This window comes from Morus notabilis, unplaced genomic scaffold, assembly GCF_000414095.1.
Source record: "Morus notabilis unplaced genomic scaffold, ASM41409v2 Scaffold763, whole genome shotgun sequence".
Lineage (NCBI taxonomy): Eukaryota > Viridiplantae > Streptophyta > Magnoliopsida > Rosales > Moraceae > Morus > Morus notabilis.
The window spans coordinates 67987-80679 of NW_010360034.1; the positions used below are offsets into that span (position 1 = coordinate 67987).

At 42.1% G+C, this 12693-nt stretch overlaps 2 protein-coding genes and 1 non-coding gene across 4 annotated transcripts in view; 1 reads left to right on the forward strand and 2 right to left on the reverse strand.

Annotated features, from left to right (window-relative positions):
• The window catches only part of LOC21389657 (exonuclease DPD1, chloroplastic/mitochondrial), a 3062-nt gene extending 1214 nt beyond the window's left edge, over positions 1-1848 (forward strand). For both annotated transcript variants that reach the window (XM_024164054.1, XM_024164055.1), the window contains exons 2-4: positions 234-868; positions 1131-1336; positions 1420-1848. In XM_024164054.1, coding sequence (XP_024019822.1) covers positions 288-868; positions 1131-1336; positions 1420-1634 — 1002 coding nt within the window. In that variant the 5' untranslated portion in view covers positions 234-287 and the 3' untranslated portion in view covers positions 1635-1848. The remainder of the gene's footprint in view (positions 1-233; positions 869-1130; positions 1337-1419) is intronic.
• A 632-nt stretch (positions 1849-2480) lies between these two features.
• TRNAT-AGU lies at positions 2481-2554 on the reverse strand. Its single transcript has one exon. It is a non-coding gene; the product is annotated as a tRNA-Thr (tRNA).
• Positions 2555-2692: 138 nt separating this feature from the next.
• Positions 2693-11817, reverse strand: LOC21389658 (syntaxin-43). Its single transcript, XM_024164048.1, has 8 exons — positions 11672-11817; positions 10491-10767; positions 4368-4457; positions 4070-4147; positions 3799-3876; positions 3648-3713; positions 3453-3533; positions 2693-3310 (listed from the first exon to the last, which is right to left on the reverse strand). The coding sequence occupies exons 1-8, from the start codon at positions 11815-11817 to the stop codon at positions 3203-3205; spliced, it is 924 nt and encodes a 307-aa protein (XP_024019816.1). The 3' UTR covers positions 2693-3202.
• Between the last annotated feature and the right edge of the window lie 876 nt (positions 11818-12693).

The window sequence follows — 12693 nt, forward strand, 5'->3', positions numbered from 1 at the left end:
TTTTTTATCATTTTTGTTCATGATGTTTCTCTTTGAATATTCAAAAGTGTTTTATTAAGGTCAAAGGAAGCCAATCATAATAAATCCTCTTTTTTATAACTTAAGAAAGATGGAACAACATTAGGTTCCGGTGATTGATGTGAAAGAAAGATACGTATTGTTTTCTTATGATATATGGCTTGTCATTTGTCATTATTTCTTCACAATATAATTTCTGTATCTTCCCTCTTCAGGTGAAAGCCAATTGCATTTCTAATGCTGCACTCTCCCCCTCTTCTTGAGTTCAGATGATGACAGTTCCCATGTCTTTTTCTATGTTTCAAGGCCCCAGATTTAGAATCCATACTTTAGCCAATTTCTGGAATGGAAGCTTCCAGAGCTGGACTAGGAGGTACAAGACTAACGCAAAACTACATGATTCCAGAACCCAAGGGCTTGAGGGAAGAAGTCCTAAGAAATGGACTAGAAGGCCTCTGACAACAAATGCAGAAGGAAGTGAAAAAACTGCTCGTAGCAGTAAAGCGAGCAGCATTACACAGGAAATTTTGGATGGAACAGTTTCAACAACTACTAACTTAAATATAACTAAGACAGCTATGGGTCAATACCAAAAGATTCAACATTATGACATTCGACTAGAGATTGCTAAGAATAAGGATTTGGCAAACCTTGTAACAATTATTACTTTTGATATTGAAACCACTGGGTTGAGTAGGGAGAACGATAGGATCGTTGAGATTGGAGTTCAAGATCTTCGTGGCGGCAAGGATAGCACGTTCGAGACATTGGTAAACCCTGAACGTTATGTTGGAAATGCAGATGTTCATCAAATTACCTCATGTATGGTAAACAGACCTGATGTTCCAAGGTATTGTGGCATTTTATTTCATTTGAGAATCTGCTATTACGTTAGGGAAATATAGACATGAAATAGATGAAAACTTCAGTTTTTTGTTGTTGTGGAATTTTTTTTGTACCTAGGATCAACTAAATTCATTAAAGAGGATTGGGGAAGACATGTTGCTGTTATTAATGATCTGTGAATTAAGCAGATAACTGAATTTCAGGAATCCTTCTTCACTTTTTATTGCATCTTACATCTGGACTTAATCAATTGTATGTTGCTGCAGGATGAAGGACCTGATACCAATCTTACTGCGGTATGTTGGAAGCCGTCAAAAACCCGGGGGTTACGTATTGTTGGTAGCTCACAATGCTCGTAATTTTGACGTGCCCTTTCTGATTAATGAATTCAACCGTTGCTCGGTACATATTCCTCCAAATTGGCTATTCCTAGACACCCTTCCCTTGGCACGTGAAGCAATGAAATCTGAAGGTCTGTTTGTTTGTGCGTTTGTTATCATCTAACATGCACTTTTGTGGAGATATCTAACGGTTTTGCATGAATTTTGTCATCAGGATTGAAACTTAAGACAAATCTGCAAGTCCTTCGCGAGCACTACGAAATTCCATTGGTTGGTCCAGCTCATAGAGCCATGTCAGACGTGAAATGTCTGTCATTGATTCTTCAGAGGCTTACTTACGACCTGAAGCTTTCACTCTCTGACCTTATTGGGAGATCTTTCACTGCCTCAGATTTAATCAGCCAAAAGAAGAAGAAGAGCTCAGGCTAGTCATGCTTCGGTGTTGTACCAACTCTTTGTTCTTATAATCCAATTTATTATTCCAAGAGCAGCAAGCTCATGCCCATTAACACCTGGTTGTATTTTGTATTATCAAAGGTGTAGACAATACTGGTGGGGCAGGCGGGTCGCTGCCGCCATGTGGGGTTGGCTTTTTTAAACAGAGCCATTCATTGTTATTATTAACACAATTCTTACCAATAAAATTCACTGCATTAGTGATTACAATAGTCTGTTGATGCATATATGAAGTATTTAATTTTTAGTTTTCAGCTTTGCAGCTTAATATGATGTTGAGGCTGTGGCTTCCAACATATTAGAAAAGACGTGCTTTTGATGGACAATATTAAGAATAGTGAAGAATGATGTGGGATGGGGTTTTGGAGGAGGTTGCGGGATAAAAAAAAAAATAAATAAATAACCAATGATAGATCTGTATCTATTCCACTTTTTGAAGAGAAAATGCATGAATAATGCTTTTGGTATTCATCTACTTGTGTTCGAAAAATTTGTACGAAAGTTTCCACCTAAAGATTGAGGAGAAAACTACATTAGAATATCGAAGAAAGAAGATACGGTCTTCACTGCTTTTATTTAATCGTCAGTTCAATGTGTTTACGAAGAAAGAGGGAACGAAAGAACAACCATATATTTATTGGATAGAATTTAAGTTGAGAAATTATCTTGATAAGATTTTCTCATACACATGTTGAAATTGCTAGCAGTGCTATTTATTTCTAAAAAGAAATTCAATCCTTATATCAGATCAGCCGTGATGAAATCCATTACGTGAACAGGAAAAAAATAAATAATAAATAAATAAATCTATCAGGATAATGCTTTTATTGAGAGTCGAACTCAAGACCTCCCGCTTACTAAACGAGTGCTCTAACCAACTGAGCTACGAAAGCTCGTTGCATGGAGGTTCCACATTGTCATATTAATAAAAAAACCCTGGATCTATACAATCTAATAGATTTTCCGCCTAAGAAACTCCTATACGAGGGTAACTAGAATCTGCAAAATTTCTTAAAAGCAAAATGTATGCGTTTCATAATTTCATTTTATTGTATAATAATGGAATCGATACAGAAATAAAACAAAAAGGTCATCTCGTACGTGTCTGCTGAGAAACGACAGCACCAAAATCCCGGGCAAAAGAAAATCAGAAAATCAACCAATGGTTCCTTAGCAAATACCAGTGGGCCAAAGAACGACATCCAAGAATAGGCTCTACACAAATCCCAGGACAATCATTCCCAGTCAATCACGTTTCCCCTCCCACAGTTTTCCTAACGAAAATGAACAAGAAATGATAGTCACTTTATGAGTAGTTGTGTGACAGAGTCTGGTGGAACTTGGTCTCTCTTTTTGAATAGCTGTCCCTTGAAGTGAAAACAGAAAGGGAAAATAAACAAAAATTCTGTAGCTATGGCGCCTCACAACTCCGGTAATCCTCATCAAGGGTCAAAGCCACAATCTTCGTGGGTGTAATAGTCCCAGTGGGAGGCTTTCAACATTAGACTCTATCGAAAAATTCAAATAATTCTCAGCGATGATCACAAGATTATCTCCTTTATGATTAGGAGAACCAACATGACGAAGCACATGATTACGAGAACGGAAGCACACATCACCATCCCTCCTTGTTTCTGTGTTCTCTCAGCCTATAAAGCCCAAACAATGCCAACAATATTGCTGAAAAATGAGTGAGGAAACATATACAAAAAGTTTCTAGCAATAGTAATATCACATATGGTTAATATAACGAAAAGGATGTAAAATCATATTTGGGGATCATGAAAGGACCTTCTGCAGTTGCTTGAGACCCTCCTCAACTGTTGTTGCGACATTCTGAATATTGTAGTCTATCCTATCAACAACAGTGCCCTGTTTGTGGAAAGAAGTTTGATCAATGATTCTGAATTCTGTTCGAAATATCAAATATTGTTCTTTGTTTTCTTAACATAAGAAGACTGTTGAAAGTCAATAGAGGGATCTAACCTGGTCTATCACGAGAACGGATAGATCCTTCATAATCTGAGCAAGCTCGTTTACAGATTCAACCACCTGTAGAAAGACAGGAAAGTTTGCTAACTTTGAAAGAATTATCACATCAGTGTCGATCAAAACTCGTGATTAGATCTTCCCTTACCTGTTGGATCTCCCTCTCTCTTTCCACTGAGAGTGCCTCACTCTTTTTAAGCTTAGCAAGCTGATGCTCATTAAATACCTGTTAACGTTTTTGTATGGCCAATGTTAGCTTTCAGCTTAATAATCCACGGACCAAAAGAAAGTCAGACATTAGGTGTAATATGATGACCGTACAAAGGGTATTTGATCCTCATATTTGACATGATTAAGAAGATTATAAAGCAATATAAGGGGATGGAGAAGAAAAAAAGGAAAAGGAATAACCAGCATACCATGTCATCTAAATCATCATCTTCCACTCTTGATTTGTTTCCGTTTAGATTCATCTCTATGTCAACCCCATCTTGACCCTAAATCACAAATAAATGCAGGATGTCAGACTTCACAGGCAACGAAACAATGCCAGCTAACAAGAAGAGAACAATCGCCCTACATGAAAAAGCATATACTAAAAGTGAAACATATAATCCTTAGTATATATTCATGAACAATGACCATGGAATGCCACAACACAAGTTGAAACATAACTTAATATTATGATATTCAGTGATTTGTTATTTCTTTATTGACCTCTTTTTGCTGCCTGAGACGCTTCAAATAAGTGGACTGTTTCTTTCGAAGTTCCATTGAGAGGTTCTGCAAGTCAGTAGCAAGAGAACGCTGCAACAGAAACATGCATATTTAAACAAAAAATCATTAGACTAGCCCTATTGCTTGAGTATAACCTAATGTTTTTTCACACTAATGCTGAGGTTTAGGTATAACATGTAAGAAGACATCTGACTGAATCATTATTAGAAAAGGAAAGGATAAAGAAACAATGTTACAAATACATTAAAAAGGGGAAGAATTGTGAATAAACCCTCGGCACACAGGCATTTAGCAAATGAATATAGCGAAATTTATTTAGTGTATGTTAAGGCCCCAATTAGATTCACTTATGCCAGGAGACCGAAGGCCCAGACGAAAGCCCATGGGTAGAAGGGAGCGCCTCGGGATTGTGTAGGCTATTAGAGTTTGTTAGGGAATTATGTTATTCTCATTGTGAGCATAAAATAAAAGGGGGAGGGAATGAAGAGGGAGCCAGGCAATTGATTAGTCAAAAGAGATTGGTTAGGTGGGAGAGCTAGCAGACCTCTCCAATAGTTTGCGAATTTATCCTCTCTTGTATGCGTTTTCTTTTTGAAGTAAATATAGAACAGAACAATTCTTGCTCAGAATCGTCCCATTTCTTGTTCCAATTTATCCGGATTGTATCAATTTGGTATCAGAGCCTCACGATCAGGGAAGTATGGCTGCGAAGAAGGTGGAGGAGTGGCTGGGCATCATGGAAGAGCAGATCGTCACTATGCGGGGAGACATCCAGCGCGAGATAGAATCTGTTAAGGGGGATCTGCAAAAGCTGCCATAGCTGGAGAAGGGAATGGCCGCTCTCAACGTGAAGCTGGAGATGTGGTTGAAATCGCATAAGGCGCCGGAGGGTAGTCATCGGGAGCCTTCGGAGGATCCTCACCCCCACAGAGCGTCAAGCAGGGGACACGGATCGGAGCGGCGGACAACGGGAGTCTGACTGGAGGTACGAAGGGAGAGGACGGAGACTGGAGATGCCGGTCTTTGACGGAAACAACCCCGACGGCTGGGTTCTCCAAGCAGAGTGATATTTTAACATGAATCGCTTGACTGAGGCAGAGAAGCTGGACACTGCTGTCATTAATCTCGACGAGGATGCCCTAGCATGGTTCCAGTGGGCGGATGGGAGACGAGCAATCCGAGATTGGCAGGATTTGAAGATGATGTTCCAAGATCGGTTCCAACCGACACAAGAAGGTACGGCTACGGCAAGAAGGAACGGTGGATGAGTATCGCCGGCAGTTTGAACTCTTGGCGGCTTCATTGGTGGATATTCCTAACCCCGTCCAGGAGGGAAATTTCATTAATGAACTTAAGCCCGAGATTAGGGCCGAGGTTCGCATGGCCCAGCCCAAAGGATTGGGCCGGATAATGGACTTAGCCAAAAGAGTGGAGGAGCGCAATGAGATGCTACGTAAGCCCAAAGGCCCACTTCCAGCCCAAGGCCGAGCTCTAGTTCCTGGCCTTCACACTAACTTCAGAGTCCAGCCTTCTACGTGGAACAGGACGCCACCACCTTACGAGAAGCCGACAAGTAACAAATTCGAACCAAATAACTCTGTCTTTCCGACGTTTGTCTGAAACCGAGTACCAGGCCAAAAGAGCGAAAGGGTTGTGTTTTAGATGTGATGAAAGGTACAACCCCGGCCACGTTTGCAAGGAGTTGCAAGTGTTGCACGTGGAGGATGAGGGAGAAATCCAGGAAGCAGCCGAGGAAGTGGATGATACGGAAGCGTCGGAGATTGGGGGAGATGGTAGAAATTTCTCTAAACTCGGTGGTGAGATTAACTACCATGAAAACCATGAAGATGAGGGGACAGGTGGTACCCCAAGAGGTGGTGGTTCTGGTGGACTGTGGTGCTACACAATTTTATCTCCTCAATTTTGGTTCAGAAATTAGAGATTCCGGTGGTGGGAACAGAGGGCTATGGGGTGGTAATGGGCACCGGTATTTCAGTGCAAGGAAAAAGGGGTGCAAAGGAGTGGAGCTAACCTTGGCTGGGTTAGAAATCGTGGAGGATTTCTTGCCCCTAGAATTGGGTAGCTCGGATGTTATCCGAGGAATGCAGTGGCTGGGTACGCTTGGGGGAATGCATGTCAATTGACAGACACTTACCGTGAAGTGTCGGGTGGGTGAGATTCAAGCAACTCTGCAAGGGGAACCTAGTCTGAGCAAATCCCTCGTGTCCCTGAAGTCGATGATGAAGGTTTTGCGGAAGGAGAAGGAAGGGTTGTTACTAGAGTTTGGACAAGGGTCGGACGGATTGGAGAATGGTTGTGGGCAGGCCGAGCAAGCTCCAAGACCTATACACACACTGCTGCAACAGTATTCCGCAGTCTTTGAGATGCCCGAAGGACTTCCTCCCCGGCGGAGTCGTGATCATGCAATTATCCTTCGAGAGGGGACAACCCCCATCAGTGTAAGGCCGTATCGGTACCCATAAGCCCAGAAGGATGAAATAGAATGTTTGGTTAAAGAGATGCTGCAATCTGGAATCATTCAAGACAGTTTCAGCCCTTTTTCCATCCCGGTGTTGCTAGTTAAAAAAAAAACGGTAGTTGGAGGTTTTGCGTTGATTATCGCGCTCTTAATCAAGCAACAGTGCCAAACAAGTTCCCCATACCGGTCATAGATGACCTTCTCGACGAACTGCATGGAGCTTGTATTTTTTCGAAGCTGGACCTCAAGTCCGGTTATCACCAGAGTAGGGTGCAGGCAGAGGATGTGCCGAAAACCGCCTTCCGGACTCACAAAGGGCATTATGAGTTCTTGGTGATGCCTTTCGGGCTCACAAACGCGCCGGCAACTTTTTAATCGTTAATGAACGATGTCTTCAAAGCCTTTTTGCGGAAATTTATCCTAGTCTTTTTCGATGACATCCTCGTGTATAGTACGAGTTTAGAGGACCATGTGGGGCACTTGGCTCAGGTGTTGGAGGTGCTGCAACAACACCATTTATACGCCAACAAGAAGAAATGCAGTTTTGGCCAATCGCAATTGGAGTATCTAGGCCACATCATTTCTGCAAACAGGGTGGGCAGCGGATATGAAGAAAGTGGCCGCCATGCTAACATGGCCAACTCCATCGTCACTCCGGGAACTTAGGGGTTTCCTGGGCTTAACCGGATATTACCGGAAATTTGTCCAGGGTTATGGTAGCATTGCATGGCCCCTTACGGATCAGCTTAAAAAAAGACAATTTTGGTTGGACGCCAGCGGCTGACCGAGCTTTCCGACAGCTTAAGCAAGCCATGTCATCCATACCCGTGTTGGCTCTGCCAAACTTCTCACAGCCGTTTATAGTCGAAACAGATGCTTCAGGATATGGATTGGGGGCAGTTTTATCTCAAAACCAGCGGCCAATTGCTTATTTCAGCCACGTCTTGTCTCCTCAGGGCCGGTTGAAGTCTGTCTATGAACGGGAGCTAATGGCTATCGTTCTCGCCATCCAAAAGTGGCGGCCTTACTTGCTGGGACGGCGGTTCATTGTTCGGACTGATCAAAGTAGCTTGAAGTATTTACTCGAGCAGCAGCTGGTAAGCTCGGAGCACCAACGATGGCTTGTCAAGCTTCTGGGGTACGACTTTGAGATTCAATACCGTTCGGGGACTGGGAATAAGGCGGCTGACGCACTTTCTCGGATGACTCCAGTTTCCTCGTCTTCTCTCTCACTTTTTTCTGTTCCAGAACCCTTGGATATGACGGAGTTGCAGTAGCAAATTAGCCAGGATGCATGCCTATGCCAAATCTGGCAGGCAGTCCAACAAGATCCTTCGGCTTACCCAGGGTTTTCTATAGAGCATGGCCGGTTGCTGTTCAAGGGCCGTATGGTGATTCCCAAAGCCTCTCCTTTTGTCCACACACTGCTTCGGGAATACCATGACAGCCCTATCGGTGGTCACTCTGGAGTGTTCATGACATATAAGCGCTTGGCAGCGGAATGGTATTGGTTGGGCATGAAACGTGATGTGCAGACCTATGTGGCTCAATGCCCCACTTGTCAACAAAACAAAAACCAATCCTTATCTCCGGGGGGACTATTGCAGCCTTTACCTCTACCGGACAGGGTCTGGGACGATGTGTCGATGGATTTCATCGAAGGGCTGCCCAAATCGAAAGGGTACGACTCCATTTTTGTAGTCGTGTATCGGCTCAACAAGTATGGCCATTTCATTGCTCTGCGTCACCCCTATACAGCTCACTCGGTTGCTCAAGTGTTCATGACATACGTGGTTAGGATGCACGGCATTCCCCGTTCCATCGTCTCCGATCGCGACAAGGTATTCCTAAGCACCTTTTGGTCCGAACTTTTTCGCTTGCAGGGAACCTCTCTTAACCGCAACACGGCATATCACCCGCAAACGGATGGCCAGACCGAGGTCGTGAACCAGTGCATTGAAGCTTACCTCCATTGTTTCGGCTCGGATAAGCCCCGCCAATGGAAGAAGTGGCTTGCTTGGGCGGAATATTGGTATAACACGTCCTTCCATTCGGCGGCACAAACCACACCTTTCCGTATCCTTTATGGGCGTGACCCGCCTCCCCTAGCTCGTTACAGCTCAGGGACCACCACGGTTTCTTCTGTTGAGCAGCAGTTGGCTTCTTGGGATGGCGTGCTCGATGAACTCAAACAACATCTGGTCCGTGCTCAAGAGCGCATGAAGTTGGAGGCGGATAAACACCGGCGGAATTTGCATTGCTTTGGGCAATATGGTTTACCTTAAGCTCCACCCCTACCAGAAGCGGATACTTGCCACTCGTCGCAATGAGAAGTTGGCTCCCCGTTTCTATGGTCCATATAAAGTAGTGGCGCGTGTGGGCCTTGTGGCTTACAAGCTACGCCTGCCTAAGGGTGCCCAAATTCACCCTGTGTTTCATGTTTCCCAGCTTCGCCGGGCAATTGGCGCCACTCAGTCCTCCCATCAGCTTCCACCCCAACTGTCGGCCGACCACGAGCTTTTAGTGGAGCCTAAGCAGGTGTTGGGAGTTCGCCCCATAACGGACGGTCAACCGGGTGTGCTCGAAGTGCTGCTCCAATGGTGTGGGCTTCCCGCCTTTGAGGCTACTTGGGAGCCGTTCTCCATCATTCAGCAGCAGTTTCCAGCCTTTCCCCTTGACGACAAGGTGAAACTTTAGGCAGCGGGTAATGTTAAGGCCCCAATTAGATTCACCAAGAGACCGAAGGCCCAGACGAAAGCCCATGGGCAGGAAGGGAATTTGTGCAGGCTGCTGAAGGAATTTCCGAGGAGGAAGTGCGGTAGAAGGGAGCGCCTCAGGATTATGTAGACTGTTAGAGTTTGTTAGGGAATTCTGTTATTCTCATTGTGAGCGTAAAATAAAAGGGGGAGGGAATGAAGAGGGAGCCAAGCAATTGATTAGTCATAAGAGATTGGTTAGGTGGGAGAGCTAGCAGACCTCTCCAATAGTCTGCGAATTTATCCTCTCTTGTATGCGTTTTCTTTTTGAAGTAAATATAGAACAGAGCAATTCTTGCTCAGAATCGTCCCATTTCTTGCTCCAATTTATCCGGATTGTATCAGCGTACTCCACATAATATTTAATCATTGCAAAGGTATGTGTAAATCTTAATAACACTAGAACTAGGACTACGAGAACTTATTGAACATTATGTTAACTTAATGATCTTGATAGAGGAGACCTATTACCTAAAACACCAAAAATATTGGTCTATGTACAATTACACAAATTATCAAGTTGCCCTTGACTTAACAAACCTCGTGAGAACAAAATGTGAAATAAAAGAAATAATCACAACCTAAAAACTACCCAAAACATTATATTCCCAGAGGTTCTTGAGGACAAAATAGGTTCTAAGAGGAAAGAGTTCGCTTTGACCAACCAAAGACTATTGCGTCACACTGGAACCTACCAGTTCGTCTGTTCTACACTGAAGTGAACTACATTCAGGTAATAACCGTTTTAAAACATGCAGATTAACAAACAATCCAATTTGAAATCAAGAGGCGGCAGATAAAGATAATTGTGCACAATCACATATATTAAACTACATTGCTCAAAACCCAATGGCTTTCAAATAATACCTGCACATTTTTTCTGACATTTGAATCTTCAGAAGGTCCGGTGGCAGAAAGTCTTTGTAGTTTCTTCTCTGATTTTCTTATCAAACCAGTTATCTCTTGTGTAAGGGCCTCAATCAAGCGCTGATCTTCTTTACCATCTCCAAAAGAAGGCATTAAAGCCTTTGCATGAGCCTTACTTAGCTCGGCCATTTTCACACGTGCACGCTGCACATTTGCTGATATTTCTTCAGATACATCTACCCAAGCTGGAGGTAGACCTACAGTAAGAGCACCCTTGCTGCAGTAATAGAGACACGTGAGTTTCTGTAAATGGAATATCTAAATGGAAAAGCAACCAATAGCTGCATGTTCATTTTGTCATATTTTGTGTCATACTTATAGAGAGCATAGTCATGCACCTGGATGATAGAATTGCCAACTTATTATGGCTATTCCAGAATTTCAATATCCGAATCGAGGTGTTATTAGCAATTGGTAAAATTTGTTGGCATATTCTTTATAAGAACCAATTGACACCCAATAAGATTGATACAGAAAGGGCTTCTATGCACTTTAAACGAGTAGGAATTAGGATTAACTTAAGTCCAACTCATATGGACTTCAAATGCTAATAGATTTTCACATAGGGATTACAAGACCCACAAACTATCAACGGAAAGCTACTGAATAGATCTGCAGGCTGCCAATGAACACGCGAGACCCAAAATTTAATTGTCTGCATGATCACTCAGGAATTATCACGGCTTAGAATTAGATTAATCACTTGTAATCTTCTATAATCACAAGTTCTACAATCTTGGACGGGAAAGCATGGAGAGCACACCAATTGTACACGAAACCTCAACATCATAGTGCTGATTTTTCGCGAAGCTCATAATCTATTCTGGTGTCAAAATAGATACTTTCTGAACAATCATCACTAACGCTCTAATCATTAGTTTACTAAGCAATGACCAGAATTCAGTTTAAACCTTTTGCTACGCTTAATTCCACAAACGGAAGGTTTAATTCCTAAAGTCGTCCTACATTTTTCCCCAACGAGAACTAAACAGAATTAACTCAATAAAACCGTGGATAAAAATGGAAAATTCTCAAATAAATCGAAATCCGAAACAATTCAAACAAAATATCATATGCATTCGTGCAGATAGATATATATATATAGAGAGAGAGAGAGAGACCTTGAATTACCCGGATCCTCAGTACTGAGCGGAGCATACGAACGATTCGGATTCAGGAGCGATGTGTTCGCCAACTCAATCACCGGACCGCCGGAGCTCGTAGACGTCGAGGAGCTCGTCGGAGCACGGACGCTCTTCCACGGCATCAGGTAAAGAGAGAAAAATGGAGGACGTCACGTGATCTAACACCGGAGATCGGAGACGGAGTTCGGTCACATGCTCCGGTGAAGTTGGAAATGTATGCGTCAGGATTTGGTCTAGTTTGGTGGGAAGGTTAATAAGGGAATTACATGTGATGTTTAAGAGGTCTTTTGTGTTTGTCTTATTGAGTCATATCTGAACGAGCTAAAAATGAATAGCAACACCAGAAGGTAGACTCCAGTGAGGTCCACATAATGGCTCAATTTTTATTAGTGGATTAAATGTGAAATATTTTAGTTTATAAGAATTTTTTAATATATTTTAATAAGTAAGAATTTTTAGCAGTAACATAAGAGAATATTCTGTATTTGATGTACTATTTATGCCTTTCATGTACTATGTAATTGGAATATGCTAATTATCCTTCTTTTAAGAATATTAATTAGATGCATTTTTGACAATTGGCTGTATATTTGGGTCGATTTGTAAATTTAATTTTCAAGTGACCTATTTCACTCAGATTTTAATTTATAATTTCAATTTTTATCTTACAAAACGTAATTTTGTAAGAAATCTTTTGATTGATAAAAACAAAAAATGTAAGTTATGCACTCATCCTTTTAATTCATGACGCTTTGATCATTTATCTTTTGTTTTTCAATCTCATTTTTAAAAAATATAAATATCTCCATTATAGTTTTTCTATTTCTTTAGAAATTTCGTAATATCGTCAATATTTATTGAGCTCTTGTCTATATTATTAAACTCGCTACTTCGTGCTTTTGCAAGCATATTATATGAGAACATTTAGCAACTATGAACCGTACTCATTTTAAATAGAAAATAACATCCTAAACATGTGTAGAGTTGTGTGCAGTTCT

Bases quoted from the DNA above. Each gene is read 5' to 3' on its own strand.
- LOC21389658 (XM_024164048.1), bottom strand. From the start codon at position 11,817: ATGCCGTGGAAGAGCGTCCGTGCTCCGACGAGCTCCTCGACGTCTACG. The intron at 4,148-4,367 runs GTCAATAAAGAA...TTTGTGATTTAG, and splicing joins GTCTCAGGCAGCAAAAAGAG to GGTCAAGATGGGGTTGACAT. The intron at 3,534-3,647 runs GTTAGATCCCTC...TTCCACAAACAG, and splicing joins CCGTTCTCGTGATAGACCAG to GGCACTGTTGTTGATAGGAT.